The sequence below is a fragment of the Phalacrocorax aristotelis genome, chromosome 21 (assembly GCF_949628215.1).
Source record: "Phalacrocorax aristotelis chromosome 21, bGulAri2.1, whole genome shotgun sequence".
Classification (NCBI taxonomy): Eukaryota; Metazoa; Chordata; class Aves; order Suliformes; family Phalacrocoracidae; genus Phalacrocorax; species Phalacrocorax aristotelis.
Window position 1 is genome coordinate 2,083,707 of NC_134296.1, and position 18,827 is coordinate 2,102,533.

At 56.1% G+C, this 18,827-nt stretch overlaps 1 protein-coding gene across 5 annotated transcripts in view; it reads left to right on the plus strand.

Annotated features, from left to right (window-relative positions):
* Positions 1-18,732, plus strand: part of PPFIA4 (PPFI scaffold protein A4) — a 62,195-nt gene extending 43,463 nt beyond the window's left edge. Inside the window, exons 13-31 of one of the 5 annotated variants that reach the window (XM_075115642.1) lie at positions 1,091-1,182; positions 3,494-3,635; positions 3,888-4,093; positions 5,152-5,392; positions 5,627-5,662; positions 6,251-6,384; positions 6,552-6,715; positions 7,349-7,442; positions 7,685-7,766; positions 8,338-8,538; positions 9,493-9,555; positions 10,765-10,791; positions 11,726-11,901; positions 12,832-12,929; positions 13,607-13,782; positions 14,006-14,074; positions 14,916-15,093; positions 16,896-16,987; positions 17,490-18,732. In XM_075115642.1, coding sequence (XP_074971743.1) covers positions 1,091-1,182; positions 3,494-3,635; positions 3,888-4,093; positions 5,152-5,392; positions 5,627-5,662; positions 6,251-6,384; positions 6,552-6,715; positions 7,349-7,442; positions 7,685-7,766; positions 8,338-8,538; positions 9,493-9,555; positions 10,765-10,791; positions 11,726-11,901; positions 12,832-12,929; positions 13,607-13,782; positions 14,006-14,074; positions 14,916-15,093; positions 16,896-16,954 — 2,238 coding nt within the window. In that variant the 3' untranslated portion in view covers positions 16,955-16,987; positions 17,490-18,732. The remainder of the gene's footprint in view (positions 1-1,090; positions 1,183-3,493; positions 3,636-3,887; positions 4,094-5,151; positions 5,393-5,626; positions 5,663-6,250; positions 6,385-6,551; positions 6,716-7,348; positions 7,443-7,684; positions 7,767-8,337; positions 8,539-9,492; positions 9,556-10,764; positions 10,792-11,725; positions 11,902-12,831; positions 12,930-13,606; positions 13,783-14,005; positions 14,075-14,915; positions 15,094-16,895; positions 16,988-17,489) is intronic. The other 4 variants (XM_075115644.1, XM_075115645.1, XM_075115646.1 and 1 more) reach the window with 4 other exon arrangements.
* Positions 18,733-18,827: the final 95 nt, after the last annotated feature.

Sequence of the window (18,827 nt, forward strand, 5' to 3'; positions counted from 1 at the left end):
ATCCATCCCCGACCCCCTGCAGAGGACAGCAGCGAGGCCGGGGTGGCTTTGCCCGCGTGTCTAGAGGAGGGTTTACCCCAGCGGTCCTTGGGGTGGCCTGGCTGCGGGGGCAGCGCCGCTCAGGCAGCCACGTCCCCTTCGCCGCTGAGGCTTTCTCGACCTCCTCACTCGAACTGAGGGGGAGATCTGCTCCATGCCCAGCTTGCAGAAAGCCCCATAGGTCTTCACACCTCCCCTGCTCTCAGATAAAGCATCCAAGTAGGATCTGCAACATGAGTCCACATTGGCCTGTGCCAGAAAGCTGGAGGGTTGCAGCTTTTTGAAACAACGGGAGCTTTTGGGATGTCTCACGCATGGTTGGGGGGATCGGGGGGCTGCTTTCCCCCTTGCCCACGGCCTTGTTCTCCCAAATGCTCCCTGCCCATGGCGAGGATGTACGGGCACTACTTGCGCTTCCCACCCGTGGCTGCTCAGCTCCGGGCAGAGGCAACGCTCGCAGACTCGCGTGGCACTGCCTGCATGTTGCCCGCCCTGGTTCAGCCTGTTTGCCCACAGGACTGGATCCTGCTGTGCCTGGAGGATCCTGTCTCCCCTGCCTCCCTGCCCGCCCGCAGCCTCCCGCCTCGCATCTCCCCAGGACAGCACGGCCACTTAGTGCAGGCGCAGGTTCCTGATGAGGATGGGGCTGGCAGCAGGAGGGACAGGGCCAGCATCAAACCTGGGTAGCGGGTCCCTCACTGCCAGCCCTTTGCCAAGGCGAATGCGCACGTGCAGTCTGGAGCGAAACCAGAGCATCGTAGTGGGACTGACTTTCCTTCATCTCTCAAACCAGCATTGCTTCAAGCACACGTGTGTCTGTCTGTCTGGCCTGTGATCACTTCCTCCCTTTGCAGCATCGCCCCAGCATCGTCATTCACTCTCGCCTGCATGAGCTGTTTCTTTACCAATGTTTCAAAGGTGCTTTAAAGCTGGGATGGGGATTTTTAAAGGGAATATAAACCTGGAAATAGCTAAGGATGTGGATTACCCCAAACCTTTCTGGCCTTCAGAGCAAAACCAACCCCTGCCTGTCTTGTCTCGCCCTGAACAGCGACGGTTGTCCGACGAGATTGACAAACTGAGGCTGGAGGTCGATCAGCTCAAGACCAGAAGTGGGACATTCGTGGAGAGCGTGCATGCAAGGTAAGGGCCGCCTGCCAGAACCCTGCCAGCCTGTGTGCACTCCACTTGCATCCTGCACCCATGGCTTTGAGGGCTTTTTGGATTTAGGGTCCCAAAATGCTGTTGGCATCAGGCATTTCTGGTTTCACCAAGCCTCAGTGCAGGGCTGCAGGTTCATCGCAGCAGGGCTGGCTCCAGCTGTGCTGTCCCCACCATGGATTTGTCCTGGAGTGGGACACAGACTGTTGAGAATTGCCCAGCCCAACTGAATGGCCCAAAATTTGCTCTTCTAAGGGTGAAAATCCACTGGGCATAATTTATTTTTCTGCACAAAGGGCTTAGGGCTTAATTTTCTATGCAAACTATATGTTCACCAAGCGCCCTTCCCCCTGTGGTGTGCTGGGGATGAGCTGGTGGAGGAGGAGGAATCTCTTTTGAGGTGTTGCAGGCAAAGGAGAATGAACCTCCCATTTCCTCCCCTTTTCTCCCCCATTTCCCCCCCTCCTCTCTGCAATGGTCCTCCCACACCCTTTCATTTAAATTCAGCTGGGAGATGGGGAGGTCCCAGCCCAGAGCACCAGGAGGAGAGCTGAGTCCACCGGGTCTCAGCCTCTGACACTGATCGGGGTACCCAGCACCGCTGGAAGAAACCAGGGGGTTAGAAAAAGAGAGTGCCAGCACAACATGCACCCCACTGCACTGGTGCGACTGTGATCGGGGTACCCAGCACCGCTGGAAGAAACCAGGGGGTTAGAAAAAGAGAGTGCCAGCACAACATGCACCCCACTGCGCTGGTGCGACTGCCTGGGAGACCACATCCTCTCCTGAGCATTTTCAAAGTGGGTTAGGGGCAGTGAGGGATCAATGGGGGTGACCACCAGTGGGGAAAATTCACCTCTCAGGAAGGCTGGAAGAGATGGAAGGGAACTGGTGTAACCAGCTTCAGATCAGTCAGCAGCTGTGGCAGAGAGGGGAAGGCCTGGAGGCCCTGTATCTGTTGTGGAGAGAAGAAATGGGGAGAGCAAGGAGGAGCTTGTGAGGGTGAAGGAGAGCTGAGTGCCAGAGGAGTGTGTGGGGGGCGTGGGGGACCTCTTTGTATGGGTCTGTAAGTACAGGATGGGCGATTTTTTTCTTTTTTTTAATATATTGAAGGAAAATTCAGCAGAAAGCTTGAGTTACGGAGGCCAGAATAATCGCCCAGCTGAAATGGCATCTTTTGTCTAAGGTGCCTTTATCTGTTTTAGCTCAGGAGCCGCTTGTCAGTGGCTTCACAGCTTAAATCCCCTTGAAACTTGGGCTGTGCCTTTGCAAACACCAAGCTGACGCCAAGCCAAGCTGCTCAGGTTGGCGGTTTTGTCTGGGCTCAGTAGGATGCTGGGGTGGGGAGCTCGGATCTGTACCAGCACTGGCAACCACACCACCGTGGTGGAAAAACCTTGATCTGCTCTGGACAACGGCTTTTGTCATCTTAAATCAAGAAAACCTCCTGCCTCCTCTGACAGTGCATATAGGGAGTACTGACCCCATGCTCCGGGAAGGGGATTTGCTCAGCTGCATGGTTGGGTCTTCAGGGCGAAAAGGAGCAACCAGGCAATGTGGAGATACGCAATGAGTACCACAAGTGGCAAAAAGTGGCCTTGTGTCCATCAGCAGCTGCTGCGTTGCTCTGCCTGCCATGGGGACCCGCTCCCGAGCACCAGCCCAAGCATGGGGGAGGAAGATGAAGAAGTCCCAGTTTCTGCTGGGAGATCCCAAACAACACTCACATCCCCGCACCTGGACGATCTGTTTCAAATGGGATTTTATTCATCAGGGTCTTTTTTCATTAAAATGTTGAAGAAAACATAAAAAGGAGAAAAGCTCCCTGGCTGGCCCCTGTTCTGTACCATGGGGATGGAGAAGACAGGCACAAGACGTGCTGTACATGTTGGGAGGAGCAAGCTGTTCTCGAGACAGGAGGACAGGAGGGGCCTGTTCAGCCCACGGCTTCTCAGCAGACCCACTGCACAGGGTGGTTTTGGCCAGAACTGGCTGGATGCCCCAGTGGGTACCGCAGCGAAGGGGGAGGCAGCAGCAGGGTAGGGCCCAGGGCTGAGCTTCCTACGGTCTGTGAGCACATCTCCAGGGCCAGCGTCGGGGGAGTGGGGCATCTTTTATCAGAGCCTGGTTTTGCATCATTTCATGCAGAGCAGGCTGGCATCGCTGGGGCGGGCATCCCGGAGTGGCTTCATCCTCCTCTGTCCTGAGCTAGTCTGGGCTGCGAGGGGAGCAGCCCGGGGATAGGGGCAACCTTGCATGGAGCAATGTCTGCAACAGGGCTCTTTTTCCCCAGGTCCCATATGGGCAGCACCACAGACCTGCGCTTCCCACTGAGCGCTATGGTCCATGCCCCCGCTGAGCCCTTCGGAGCAGCCCCGGGCCTGCCTCGGGCACAGAAGGGCCGATTCGCCGCCCGGCGAGATGAGCCAGCCAAGGTAATCCATCTTCATGCCAGCATGAGGTCAGACTTGGGGTTGGGGTCTCTCCTGCCTTGCATGCTGGTGTCACCTGTCACTGATTTGGGGACACGGGGCAACTTCCTTAACCTGGTGTGTGAACGGGGTAACATGGTAGGAAGGGTTTCCCCACTGGGGATGTGTTGAGGTGAGACTGTTGTGTGGAGGCCTCCAGTTGGCTTTTGGAGACGTGGGGGTGCCATGTGGGACCAGTGGACTTTGTTCCCCCAGGACTGGGAGCAGGCCCAGGCAGGCAGCGTCCTGGCCACGGGGCCTCACACCTTCGACAGCGACCCCGAGATCTCTGATGTGGACGAGGATGACCGTGAGACGCTTTTCAGTTCCATGGACGTGCTCTCCCCCGGTGGGCACTCGGATGCCCAGACATTGGCCATGATGCTCCAGGAGCAGCTGGATGCCATCAATGAGGAGATCAGGTAGTGACCATGGCCAAAACCTACCACTGCATTGCTCTGAAATGGCTCCAGGGGTCCAACAAACTGCCAGGGAGTGGGAGGAGGCTCTGATGCCCTAAAATTGAGGTCTTGGTCCAGCTTCAGCCAGGGAAATGGCTCCAGGACATCCAGTCACAGGGCTTGGTCCTTCCTGCACACAGTTCTATGTCCCTCAGCTGCACAGTGCTGGCTCACAGAAAGGATCATTATTTTAAAAAAAAAAAAAGTCCCCCAAGAATATCAAAAGAATCATAGAATCATTAAAGGTGGAAAAGACCTCTGGGATCATCAAGTCCAACCATCAGCCCAACACCCCCAGGCCTCCTAAACCATGTCCCCAAGGGCCACGTCTGCACATTGTTTGAACCCCCCCAGGGACGGTGACGCCCCCACCTCTCTGGGCAGCCTGTGCCAGGGCCTGACCCCTCTGGCAGGGAAGGCATTTCCCTCACACCCAACCTAAACCTCCCCTGACGCAGCTTGGGGCCGTTCCCTCTCGTTCTGTCACTGGTGACTTGGGAGCAGAGACCAGCCCCCCCCTCACTCCAGCCCCTCTCAGGCAGTTGTAGAGAGCGAGAAGGTCTCCCCTCAGCCCCCCCTTCTCCAGGCTAAACCCCCCCAGCCCCCTCAGCCGCCCCCCAGCACACTTGTGCTCCAGACCCTGCCCCAGCCCCGCTGCCCTTCTCTGGACACGCTCCAGCCCCTCAAGGCCCTTCTTGTCCCGAGGGGCCCAAACCTGAGCCCAGCACTCGAGGTGGGGCCTCACCAGTGCCGAGCACAGGGGCCCCATCCCTGCCCGGCTCCTGCTGGCCACACCAGGGCTGACACAAGGAATTCCTGATACAAGAAATCATGGTGTGTCTCAGCTCTCGTTTATGTGGATCCTGATGGGTCTTGCTGCCATTCCTGGAGATTGGGAGTTTGAGTCACAGCACCCAAGGTGCATTTCCCAGGGCAGGGAGATGCTATGGCTGGGAGGTGTGAGATGACTCCCCAGAAAGGTGGGGAGCCAGGAGCCCTGAGCCCCGCTGCTCCCCCAGGATGATCCAAGAGGAGAAGGAGTCCACCGAGCTCCGCGCAGAGGAGCTGGAGACCCGCGTCACAAGCGGCAGCATGGAAGGCCTCAACCTCACCCAGCTCTGCAAAAGGGCTTCCATCCCCACCTCGCTGACAGCCCTGTCCCTGGCCAGCTCATCCCCACCGCTCAGCGGCCGCTCCACCCCCAAGCTCTCCTCCCGCAGCGCTGCTCAGGACCTCAACCGCATGGGGATCATGACGTTGGTGAGGAGGCGCATGGGGCGGATGGGGGGCTGGACAGGGTGCGCGTGTGGCTGCCCGGGGTGGGATTGATGCCCCGGCATCCACACGGGTGTGCGGGAGGGTGATGTGCAATGGGGGTGCCCACATTTGCTGTCTCCCAGCCTGGTAGGCCTGGCACTAGGGCTGCTCTGCACAGGGGTTCTCCATTAACTGCCCCCCTTTCTGTGTCTCTCTCGCTTTCCCCCTTGCAATCAGCCCAGCGACTTGAGGAAGCACCGGAGGAAACTGCTAGTGAGTGGCTCCCATCCCGTTGGTTTTTGTCCAGGCCCCTTTTCCAGCCTGCTCCTGGCTTTGTCCACACCAGGTCAGGGTGCAGCAGGCGCGGGATGGAGCTGGGGACCCCAGGGATTCCGCAGGAGGATCATGGGGATCCCATAAGGTGCTTGGAGATGTGCCGGCTGGCAGCCTGGGGGGTCTGGCAGGACATGGGGAGGTTCAGAAAGCCACTGGGTCCTCAAACATTGTGTGTCCCCTCTGGCGACAGGGTGTCTTTGGGACATTCCCATCTGTGCTCCTCAGAGCCCTCTGCTGAGGGCCCGCAGCTTCTGTCCCCACATTCTGACCTGGACCATGGGGCTGCATCCTCTCTCCTCCCTGTTCCCAGGATCTTGGCCATAAGGCCACATCCTCCCCATCTGCTTGGGCATCTCGAGCCATTGCCAGAGCTCTAGTTCAGGCCAATCCTGGAGCGTGGCAAAGCCTCAGGGCCCTGGTGGCTCTTTTGGCCATGCCTCCATGGAGCAAGAGAGAGGCAGGCAGCAGGGCAAGGATGGAGCTGGGCTTTGGCTGCCCAGCCTCATGGCTTCTCTGCTTGTTCAGTCACCTGCAGCTCGGGATGAAAGCCGAGAGGATAAAACCACCATCAAATGTGAGACATCCCCACCATCCTCACCCAGGACGTTGCGGCTGGAGAAGCTGGGCCACCCCGCACTAAGTCAGGAGGATGGGAAGAGGTATGTGGAGCACCCTTTGGAGCTCACACCAGTGCCGGCTCTGTTGGTTTGAGGATTTACATGGGGCAAGCGTGGGACTGTGGGATGGTCTGGGGTTTGCCATGGCTTGTGCGCTGCTCAGGAATAACCTAAAGGCTTTGCTGTTCCTCTCCCTCCTCCATCCCCAGCTCGCTGGAGGAGCAGGCCAGCAACCCCAGCAGCAACAGCAGCCAGGACTCCCTGCACAAGGGCTCCAAGAGGAAGGGGATCAAATCCTCCATCGGGCGCTTGTTCGGGAAAAAAGAGAAGGGTCGCTTGATTCAGCTGAGCAGAGAAGGGGCCACGGGGCAGGGTCCGTGAGCAGCCCTATTCCCATCCGTGCCGGGCGGGCGTCCTCTCAGGCCAGGCTCTCTGCACGCCTCCTGGCACTGTCTGGCTTTGGGGTGCTGTTGGGGTGACAGGCGGTGGAGCAGGGACACCTCTTCTCATTTGGGGATGTTGTGGCCACTGGCTCTGGGCACCCTGCAGCTTCAGGGCAGTTGGGTCCTGGTGCTTTCTGCCCTGCAGCCCTTTCTGGCATGAGCATGGTATCAGTCCTACTGCTCTGCAAGAGCTGCGGTGAGGATAGTGACCCCCCCATCACTGTATCTTGTCTTTAATGTCCCCAAATCTGCTGCCCTCCCCGTGGGACCTTCTTGATTTTTGCACAGCCCTTTGATGGGAGCTGCTTTTCCACTCCTAAATACTTCAGACTGCTTTACTGTTGAGCATGTTGAAATGGGAGAGGTGGCAGGCGGGGATCCCCTTGGGCTTCCCAGGGATGCAGGGGAGCTGTGGGGGTGGAGACTGTCACCTGCTGTGCTGCGACTGTGCATCCCCAACACCCTGGCTTGGGGACTGTGGCAGTGCCCACGCTGACTCTGGGGATGTCATGCTGACCCTGCGGAGGTCACACTGACTGGAGGATATCTTGCTTGTCCAACAGTGCTGCTGACTGACGTGGAGGTGGGCATGCAGGACCCTCTGGGACTTGGCAAGCTGGGTGCTCAGGCTGAGAAGGATCGGCGCCTGCGGAAGAAGTGAGTGGACCTCCTTCCCTGCTCCAGCAAGAAAATGTCCTTCCTAATGGCTGAGAAACCATGGCATGGGACTGGGAATCACTGGAAAGGCTTCTCATCTTCACCCTCTCTTGAGCCCTTTTAGCTCCTTTATTGCTTTTCTACCAGCTGGTTCTTACTGCCCATGGTCTCTTCCTTTTCAAGAGCTGTTCCCTTCCCTACAAGCCCCCAGTAAATCACTCTTCTGCTTCTGTTCCCTCCAGGCACGAACTCCTGGAAGAAGCTCGGAGGAAAGGATTGCCCTTTGCTCACTGGGACGGCCCCACCGTTGTCTCCTGGCTGGAGGTGAGGCAGAGCATGCCCGTGCATCATCCCCATGCACCAACGGCTTTGCAGTCGCCACCGGTCTGTAGTGTGCTCCCCCGGCACACAGCACCCCACAGTCCCACCACGCTTGGTCAATGCATGGGGTTGGTGGCTGCAAAGCCTGGGGAGCAGAGCAGATCCCGAGATCCCTCACATGTTCTGCAGAGTTGTGGTTTGAGAACTTTGAGTTGAAAGGCTCAGCGGGTGCACTTTCCCTGTACTGTGCCCATCAGATATAGGGATGCTGGGCTGCCCACAGGCCATCTGTGCAAGGTGCAAAGAAAAAAGGAGCCCCACGTGGGTATCCAACTTTGATACTGAGCTTCAAAGAAGGTGGCCTTGATCCTACCAGAGGAAGCTAGGGTAGGTCAACCAGGCAGTCACTGGCTTTGCCCTGTTTTGGCAGCTCTGGGTGGGGATGCCGGAAAAAAGGAGCCCCACGTGGGTATCCAACTTTGATACTGAGCTTCAAAGAAGGTGGCCTTGATCCTACCAGAGGAAGCTAGGGTAGGTCAACCAGGCAGTCACTGGCTTTGCCCTGTTTTGGCAGCTCTGGGTGGGGATGCCGGCCTGGTACGTTGCCGCTTGCCGAGCCAACGTGAAGAGTGGAGCCATCATGTCGGCCCTGTCTGACACTGAGATCCAGAGGGAGATCGGCATCAGCAATGCGTTGCATCGCCTGAAGCTGCGTCTGGCCATCCAGGAGATGGTCTCACTCACGAGCCCCTCGGCACCGCCCACCTCGCGGACGGTAAGTGCTCCATGCCACAAACCCACTCTTCCCCCAGACAGACCCTTCATGGGGCAGGACGACACACTTGTTTACCCCCTTTCCCCAGCTCCTTGGGACCACAGTGAGTGCCAGAGTCACTGGCAAGTGTGGCCGTGGAGGGGGTGTTGTTCCCTCATGGAATGGTCAAACCACCAGACGCCTGTCCTCAGGCACAATGATCATGGACAGCCATCGAGTGTGAAGCACTTCCCTGTCTTGAGGCACCAGCAGATGCTCTTGTCCTCATGCTCAGAGGTTGTCACTGAGAGGGTGACCCTGCCGAGCAGCCTGCAGCAGCCCTGAGCGAGGCTCAGGGACTGTCTTGCCTTGCAAGGATGAAATCCCACTTGGCAGATGTGTGATTTGCAGGGCCAACTCGGTTATGCACAGCCGTTTTCTCAGTCATTTCAATACAAACCTTTTCCTGGGACTGTGTGAAATTCCTGGGGCAAGTCAAAGCAACGGCAGATCCCAGCCTTGCCCTGGACAGGACATGGAGCAGATGGAGGGATCATGTCTTGTGCGAGTCCCCAAAACCCCTGAGGGATTAATGGTGCCCCAGTAATGCCAAGGCACATCTGTAGAAATGCAGTCAGCAGAAAGGCCCCAAGCGTGCTGTGTCCCCTCAGATGGCCACGGCGGGGGTCACAGCTGTCAGACACAAGCCTACATGAGCATAACACCAAAGTATAAAGGCAGCCAAAGGGCTGGTGGTCTTTTCTGTGCTCTCTGTGGCTGCACAGACAGCCTGTGGACAGCTGGGTGCCACCAGCCCAAGCTGCAAGGACACTGAGATCTCCCCAGTACAGCTCCAAATGCAAGGGTGGCCTGATCCTCCATCAGCCCGAGCCGGGCTTGTTTCCAGAGCGGTTGTGAACCAAGGCCATGGCTCCGTGGTGGCTTACCCTCACCACTCTGCTCTTTTCCCTGCAGTCCTCCGGAAACGTCTGGGTCACCCATGAGGAGATGGAGAACATGGCGACTTCCACCAAGACGGTGAGGCTGGCCAGCCCCACTGCCGCCACATGGCGTATCGGTTACCAAGCTGAGCTCTGGGCATGCATTAACGTGCTAAACCCTGGGAGGGAAGGGGATCTTTGCTGCGTCTCATGTGTCAGCTCTTGGCCAGCACCATGCACCTGTTTAGAAACCATCTTTCAACCTCTAATATCCCAACAATTTCTAAAACTGGCTTAAAAACCATCAGATGCATTTTCTTTTGTCAATCCCCTGTGGGTTTTGCCTGGTTTCTAGAGTAGCTTGTCTGTTAGTTATGAGTTAGAGGAAAGAAATGAAAGACAAAAGCCAAGAGTGATCTCAAGATAGGTGCATGAGATTGAGTCCCACATTGGTCGTTCTGCACCCAGAGAAATCACTGTCTAATCTCCCATTGACCTTAGCACACCCAAATATTGTCCCCACTGTCTGTCCCTACCACTGGCTGATAGCTCGGGGTCCCTTGGAGGGATGTGGCCATGCTCCCAAAAGCTCTGGCTCCTTTGGAGAGATGTAGCTGTGCTCTCCTCTCTGTAACTTAATGACCCCATGTCCATGTCTCAAAGCAGGGACAGCATTTTGGATTTTCTGTGTGAATTAGGCATTTTATTGAAGCTTTTGTCTGCGGGTTGAGTAACACAGACCTGTAACTGGCAGGTGCCTTTTGGGGAAGGACAGCTCGGAGTTACGGCAGGGACGTGACACTTTCCCTTGGCAGCTTTGTGAGGTTGAGCAAAACCAACACAGTTTGACAAGGCAGGAAATAGCTACAAAATTAGGAGATTGAGTTGGGCAGTCCCTCTGGGGGTTGTGACCCATGAGCTGAAGGTTAGGTTTCTCTCTGCATCCACCTATCTTTGGGGGACCCAAGAACTACCCATATTTCCCAGGAAAGATGTATGAGCCCCGTGTCTGTGCCACCACCAGCCCAGGGCCCATGAGAAAAGCCTCATTCTGTATCCTCCTTACTTGTCTGAGAGATGGGGTGAAACCTGGGCCCAGCAGGGTCGGGGTGTCCCCAGCACCATGTCAGCAAGGCTGAGCTCCTCATGCCGTGCAGCTGTGAGGCCGACCCCCAGCCCCTCTGGGTCCCACCGTGCCGAGGGGTCCCGTGCTCAGCACGCCTGGCACACACTTTCACGGTGCGCGGTCACCCGGTACTGACTTTACCTGTCCTTTCTATTGACATGCTGCGTGTGTCACGCTTAGGACACAGAGGAAGGAAGCTGGGCGCAGGTGAGGTCCCCGTGTCACCCTTTTCCGTGGGTGGTGCATGGGGTGGTTGTAGGAGGGTGAGCGGGCCGTGATGCGGCACCCAGGGGATTAGCCTGGGGCATCAGGATGCACCAAGTCCTGCTTGCAGTCTGAGCCTGCACCCTGTGGTTGCTCCTCTGAGCTCTTTCTTGAACACAAAGTGGTCCTCCTGGGACCTTGCATCGAGCAGCATCCTCCTCTGCTTCAGGCACAGTGACTCTTCCTGTGTAAACGCAGATCTGGTGCTAAAACCCCAACGTAAGAGCGACCAGTCACCCTGCAGGTTTCTGTCTGCATAGACATTTAGTTTTCACCTTTTTTTTTTGGCCCTAAGTTCAGGATATAGACCATTTTCGTGAACTGAAAAGTTGGGAGGAAAAGGTCCTGCTTGGATCCATCTGTTCTGGTTTTGATCCGTGTGAAATGTTTTCATTTTCTTGTGGTGGATTTTATTTTGGTTTTTAGCCCAGAATCAGCTCGCAGTAAAATAGATGTTTTTCTGCCCAAAACTGACCTTTTTTTAAATTTTGAAGTCATAAAGTAGATCTTTTGGTGATTTCTAGGCTTCTTAAAGATCAGTTGGAAATGCACTGAAACCTATTTTGTAGCTGTTTCAGCTTTCATGAATGTACTTTTTCCAGAATAAGCTGATCGTAAAGTCCAGCTATCCCTTGTGCTTGCTTTTTGGCTCCTGCCTTGTCTCCTTGGGAGACATCAGTAGGACACAAACCATGGCCAACAGGACTCTTCCCTCCAGCTCCTTCAGTACAAACTAGGGTTAACTCCTCTGCCCCAGGTTTGGCCCTCAGGACAGTGACCCCCAGGTTGCAGCACTGAACTGTCACTGATCTCCTGGGATTCTGCAGCTCCACCAAGCTCTGGTTTCTCCCTAGCTTCTCCATTTACTTCTCCACAGACACTGGCCTATGGGGACATGAACCACGAGTGGATTGGGAACGAGTGGCTGCCCAGCTTGGGTCTCCCGCAGTATCGCAGCTACTTCATGGAATGTCTTGTTGATGCACGGATGTTGGACCACCTCACCAAGAAAGATCTCAGAGTGCACTTGAAGATGGTGGACAGCTTCCATCGGTGAGTCCCCTCCTTTGGGAGGACCCTGGGGTGCAACATCTGTGCATAGAGCAGAGGGTGGAGCTGTTTGAGGGAATCTCTCCTGTCTTGGGCAGCCCTGGTGCCGGAGGATGGCTCTTCTAGGCTAAACTCAACCACTTAGTCTGGGGCAGCTCATATAGGCAAATGTTGTCCTCACAGCAGAGAGGTGGGGGAGTCACCATCCCTGGGGGGTACTTAAAAGACATGTAGACACGGCACTTCAGGGCATGGTTTAGGAGGCCTGGGAGTGTTGGGTTGGCAGTTGGACTTGATGATCCTAGAGGTCTTTTCTAACCTTAATGATTCTATGATTCTATGAAAATTGCAGAGGGCCAAGCCTTCTCCTGGCTGTGGAGCAAATCATGGGCAAAAATAAAGGCTTGTCCCACCTGGTGCCCCACTGGCACGCGGAGCAGTCATCTGCCAGCAGCACAGCTTGGAGAAGGCTTATGCCATCCCAACCACCTTGCTCAGACACCAATGTCCAGCACTGTCATGGGGTGCCCCCATCCACTCTGACCCATGGGGTGGGCCATGGGCCTGCCAGGGCCCTTCCTGCTCTGGGGATGAACCCTTCAGCCTGGAGCAGCCCCCATGGCCTGGTTCTCCCTTCCTTCTCCAGCCACCAAGCACAGAGTAGTGTTATTTGGATCCATGTGCTCTCAGGCAGGTAGAACAGCGTAAAACTGATGGAGTGGGGAGTTACCATGGAAAGGAGGGACATTGCCCATTTTCTGGCCAAGATCTTCCCTTTGGGATGTGTCTGTCCCGACCCAACTCTGAACCAAAGCATCCTTTGGGCACATGGAGAGCAAGCAGGGAAGCGGGTCCCTCTGCAGGTCCCTCCAAGCCACCTGCCTCGGATGCTGAGCCCTCCTGAGGGTCGGGTGACATCTCGTGTCCTTGCAGCACCAGCCTGCAGTACGGCATCATGTGCCTGAAGAGGCTCAACTACGACCGCAAAGAGCTTGAGAGGAGGCGAGAAGACACCCAACACGAAATCAAAGGTCAGCAGCCACATAACACGATCCAGCTCTGGAAAAGGAGATGAGAAACCTCCCAAGAGATGCCCAGAGATGGTCTCTCTCCTATCCTTTATTTTTAACACAACATTTGCCTAGGCAGAACTGTAATTTCTGAGCAACCATGCTCACAGGGCTGTTCTCCAGGGGGGACGTCCCTGCAGTATTTCCCCAACAGATCGCTTCAGGTACCTTTATGCAGCTTACCCCAGTCAGGCATGAGGAGGGAGGAAGGGTGTCAAAGACAGGAAAAATATAGTCTGAGGATCAGATCATCTTCTCCTGCCCATTTCAGATGCTCAGGGCACCCCCCAGCTTGCTCAGCCTCCCCTTCCTCGTTGGCTGTCCTGAGATTCCCTGCGCATCTGGCTGCGCTTAGATTACATCTCATTATTGATAATGCCCCTAATTATGCCAGCAGCCGTGGGTTCTTAGGATTAATTTTCACAGTTGTTTTCTGCCTGTTATTTTAGCATTTAGTTTGGTAAATTGAAGTGAGCTGTTCCCGGCACTTGAGCACCCCATATTGCTGCTGCCTCGGGAAGGAGAGTCCCAGGATCAGCCTGGGGCTGTGCCAGAGGGCCTCAGGACATCATCAGGTCCTTGCACAGCTCAGAGTGTGGGCTGAGCTGGCTCTGAGACATGCCCTTTCTCTTTTGCAGACGTGTTGGTGTGGACTAACGACCAGGTCATTCACTGGATCCAGTCCATTGGGCTTCGCGAGTATGCGAACAACCTCGTTGAGAGTGGTGTGCATGGGGCGCTCCTCGCCCTCGATGAAAACTTCGACCACAACAGTCTGGCGCTTGTGTTGCAAATCCCCACGCAGAACACGCAGGTAAGAGCAGCATCCTTGCAGGATTTTGGAGGAGAGTGGCCAGCGTGGGACACGGCTGCTGTGTGACTCCACCAGTCCCACCAACTCCACTCTGTCTTTCAAAGCAGAGCTCTCGGATGGCACATGGGCTTTTTCTCTGTCATTCTCAGGGCTTCCTGGGATCGGGGTTTGTGCTGGGAACTGTTCCCACTGATGGGGAATGCTCATTTGATGTTATTTTCAGGCTCGACAAGTGCTGGAGAGGGAGTTCAACAACCTGCTCGCCTTGGGCACAGATCGGAGGCTGGACGATGTGAGTACAAAACCTCTTCCATGTCCAGATCATGCTAAGCGCCTGTTCTTGTGCAAGAAACAGGAGAGACAGGACCTCTGCTCTCTCCCTCCTTGTCCAGGGGTGTCAAATAGTGCATCACAAACACCCTAGAGCAGTCGCAAGAGCAGTATCAGTGGAATAAGCTAAAACTGTTAGACAAGGCCATGAGGAATGCATTGCCAGGCTGTGGAGGCAGGTGAGGTAGAGTCTTGTGCATCATTTCTAGCCTCATGCTTGGTTGGCTGAATTTCAAGTAGATTCACCTGGCTTTCTTTGCCAGCTGCTTTAATATTGCCTTTAGAGTCACAGATGTTCTGGGCATGACGCATCTGCGGCAGGTAAAGCTGGTGTGTTGGACATGCCCCATTAGGCAGCCAGAAAGCTGTTCACGTTGAGTCGCTGAAGGTGGGAATTCACCTAGATCTCTCCTACACAGAGCTTTCCTCCATGCGATATGATAGCAGAGCTAGTCAGGGCTCCTTTCAGAGCAGAGAGAAGCAGGCACTTCCAGGTGCCATTATCTGGCCAAGGTTAGATGCATCCCTTGAGGTCTTCACTGGGGCTTGTGTGTTGGTGTCTCCAAGGCCTCTTTGCAGGCAGGCTGGAGAGAAGAGAGAGGCAAGCTGGAAAGGGTAAAGCCTTTGGTATGGGATCCCGGAGAGGTGTCCTATGTCCTTGGCCCAATTTGATCACGCACTTTTGCACTGTTTGAATTGGTCTCCATGTAGAGGCACACCCTTAGTTAGGTGGAAGCAGTGCTGGTATCTCACAAGGGCAGAAGGTCCTGCTGCCAGGCCCATAACCTGCTCTTCCCTCACAGGGCGATGACAAGACCTTCCGTCGAACCCCGTCCTGGCGAAAGCGCTTCCGCCCACGAGACGTTCACAGCATCAACATGCTCAGCGGCTCAGCCGAGACGCTGCCCGCTGGCTTCCGCGTCACCAGCCTGGTGCCCCTGCCCCCTCCATCCGCCCCTGCCAAGAAAATGCCCCCAGAAGGTAGGTCACCCCCTTCTCCCCACGGTCCTCCCCACCCCTGCTCAGACCTCATGGTGCATCCGGGGAATGATGTGCCACCAAGAGAGGAGAGGGAGAGAGGCTGATTACCTGTGATGCTGAATCCATGTGATCTTGAGCCGCTGTCTGCTGTAAATGTTTTTTCAGGAGGGTTATTTCAGACTCTGGTCTGGTGTGTGCATTCTTTTTTTGAACTGCCAGGACAAGGGAGAGGGCTGGATCGGGGCATGAAACTGGGATATGTGTCACCCACCCTGGGTTTGGCATCCAGGTCCGACAGGGCCTGTTGGGGTAGCGCTGGGGGTGGTGAGGAAGCAGCAGCACAAACTGGGCCAGTCTTGTCCACCCTGCCTTTTGGAAACCATCCCAAAGGGACTGAATAACCGGCTCAATTCAGTCCGAGTGCTGCTGAGCAGCCACTCTCCCAGGGATGGCAGGGCGCTGCTTCGACCCACTTACTGCCCATGCTGCTGACTGTTGTGTATTTTAGCTGAGCACAATGTCCCAGGCTCTGCCCCCCCCCCCCCACATGACTCCTTTCTACAAGTTATCATGCTCCCTTCCAAAGCTGTAGGGAGGCACCAGCCAAGTCACAGAATCACAGAATCCCAGACTGGTGGGGGCTGGAAGGGCCCTCTGGAGCTCACCCCGTCCCACCCCCTGCGTGAGCAGGCACCCCCAGAGCAGGGGCACAGGACCGCGTCCAGGCGGGGGGTGAATGTCTCCAGGGACATTCATCCCCACAGCCTCTCTGGGCAGCCTGTGCCCCTGCTCTGGCACCCGCACAGGGAAGGGGTTTGTCCTCATGTTCAGGTGGAGCTTCCCGTGTTCCACCTTGTGCCGTGGCCCCTTGGCCTGGTGTTGGGCACCACTGAAAAGAGCCCAGTCCCATCCTCTTGGCACCTGCCCTTCAGATATTGATAAGCACTGATGAGATCCCCCTCAGCCTTCTCTTCTCCAGGCTGAACAAACCCAGGTCTCTCAGCCTTTCCTCATAAGAAGGCCCCTGACCATCTCGGCAGCTCTGCGCTGGACTTGCTCAAGCAGTTCTCTGTCCTTGAACTGGGGGGCCCAGAACTGGACACAGCACTCCAGATGCGGTCTCACTAGGGCAGAGCAGAGGAGGAGGAAAACCTCCCTCGCCCTGCTGGCCACACTCCTTTTCATGCACCCCAGGACACCGATGGCCTTCTTGGCCCCAAGGGAACATTGCACATTGCAAGTCACCCCAGTTATTCCCCTGGACCAAGTGCCCTGGTCCCACTGTCCCAAGCCACCAGCCGCATGCCGAGTGATGCAGAGCCGGCTTCAGCAGGCACAGAAATGAGTGTAGGAATGAGAATTAAAAACCTGTACTTTCACCTTCTGGCTCCAAGCCCTAGACTCAGGTCTCCACCTGTCTCCAGATTTGCTCAAAGTTCACAGCTTTCCATCCAGCGATTTGGGTCAACATTCTGTTCAACCTTTTCCACCCCATTCCTGAAAGCTGCAATTCCCACCTGGCTGAGGACAAAGAAACCTGGAACAAAATCCGTAGGTCTGACAGCACCCAGACACAGGCAGCAGGGTGCTCGCTGCCCAAGAGTAGGGATGGCAAGCGGCGACTTTCCAAATACGCTGGAGCCTTGGGAGCATCAGAGCTGGCCAAACGTCCCGCTTCCTTTGACCCTCATTTTCATGTGGCTCCAGTGCACACGTGCTGCCTAATAAATGTTCTGGTGGGAAGCTGAGGGCTAATTGGAGCAGTTGCTAATTGCATGCTCTGCTCTTTGACTCGCTTCCAGTTGGTGCCTCTGGGTCGCCAAGGCTGGAGACCTCCACGGTCCGGACGTACTCCTGCTGAGGGTCAGCATGATGGGAACCAGCCCGGCCCTGGGTAAGTGCGAGGAGGATCAAGGCCTTGGAGCTGGATGGGAACCGAGAGGAGAGCATGAGGCCCAGCGTCCTCTACCTGGCATCACCCAGGCAGGGTGTCTGCCTTCACCAAGGTTTGCCTTGCCATGGAGGACCATGGAGACCTCAGCAGTGGGGGAACAGACCGCTGCTGCCTGAGGCTCACAGGACCCTGAGATGATGCAGAAGGGATGCTGAGCATCCCAGCCACAGGGGATCCAAACCAACACTGGTTTGTCCAGTCCCTGGACAGGCAGCTCCACTGGGGACCCCAGGCTGCCATCCTAGATGGGAGGTCCCACTGGGGCGAGAGAAGGATAGTCAAGTACTTCAGAGAGGCTGCTGGGACCCTGCTGTTCCCTGGGCATGGCTCCCCTGTGCCAGGGGGATTCACTGCTGACTCTGTCTGGGTTTGTTGGCCTGTAGGTGCATGGGTGGGGGTGAACCACTATCTTCACAGGGCCTTTCCCGCTTTCATTTCTCAGCACATCCCCACTATCCATATGGCCATGTGCTGGCTGCCTTTCAGGACAAGAGCCCAGCCTGCGCCTCTTCCTCAGCCCAGACCAACAGACACTGCAGTCGCTGCTGTGGACTGAAAAGGATGCTCTCCCTTCTGCTTGTGCACCCCACCGCTTCCCCTGGCTCCTCATGGCTCCCACCTGTGGCTTGTCTCCCACCTCTCCCCGCGCTGGCTGGGCTACAGATGCACTCGCTGGGTGCCCGCTCCATTGCTGGCAGAAGCGTGGTGCAACCCAGTGGAGCGGCAGAGACACCCCAAAAGAGGGCTGCAATATTTGGAAACCTTTCACCTGCCTGGTTCATGTTGCCAATACGCCGTGGGCTGCTGCACTGACTCGCCCAAGCCCCAGGCATCAGGGACGCTGCTGCCCACAGGACTCGAAGCCAAGGAAGATTCAGGCTCGTGAAAATCTTCACACCAGGGCGGCCAGGCAAGGACCTGCCCCCAGGAGGGGCCGAGGGGCCAGAGCTGGTGCCAGGGTCGGCCCTGCACAGGGCGGAGCAGGGGCCGGCCATCATGGGGGGCACGGAGAGCGGCTGTCTGCCACGGGGTGGGCAGCTGGGGTGCTGCGTTTTGGGGTGCTGCCAGATGCCACGCGGGGGGAGGCTGCGCCAGCATGGCGAGTCCACAAAGGGCTGCATGGGGAAGGGCTGGAACTGCCCCATACGGCTTGCTGCCGGCCGGGACGGTACCCGGCACCCATGGGAGAGGGGACCCTCCTTAGGTGCCTGGGGAGACGTGGTGGGGCACCCACCACCCCAGGACATGACCATCCCTTCCCCTCCAGGTGCAGAGGAGATGCTCTCCCCTCCTGCCTCCAGGCTATGGGCAGGGATCAATCCAGGAGGCTCTTAACTCTTCCCGTTTCTCCCCCGTAGGGTAGGATCTCTTCGTCTCCTCATGCCACGTTTGCCTTGTGTGGCCCCTATTTCTGATGTGATATTTATTGATGGCTGGAATGACCTTATACTTATCATGTGCTGTCTGGAAGTGCAATATCTGAGAGGCTATACAGTCACGATGTCTTTTCGGTGTATTATTTGCCTAATACAGTATTAAATATTTTTTTAATTTGAAGAGTCAGTGAGCCCTTTATATCAATGCCCTATTTCTTTCGTCATATTATTGGTACTGCATGGACTCCAAACCCTGGATCGGGTCAGGAAAGGATGTATGTGTGTTCCAATAAACAGGATTTTAAAACAGTGGTGGCTTGAGCCTTCTTTCTAGAGCCCAAATTAAAAATAAAATTAATCTTTATCTCCCCCAAGAGTTTTTGAGGTACAGGGCTGAGCCCCAG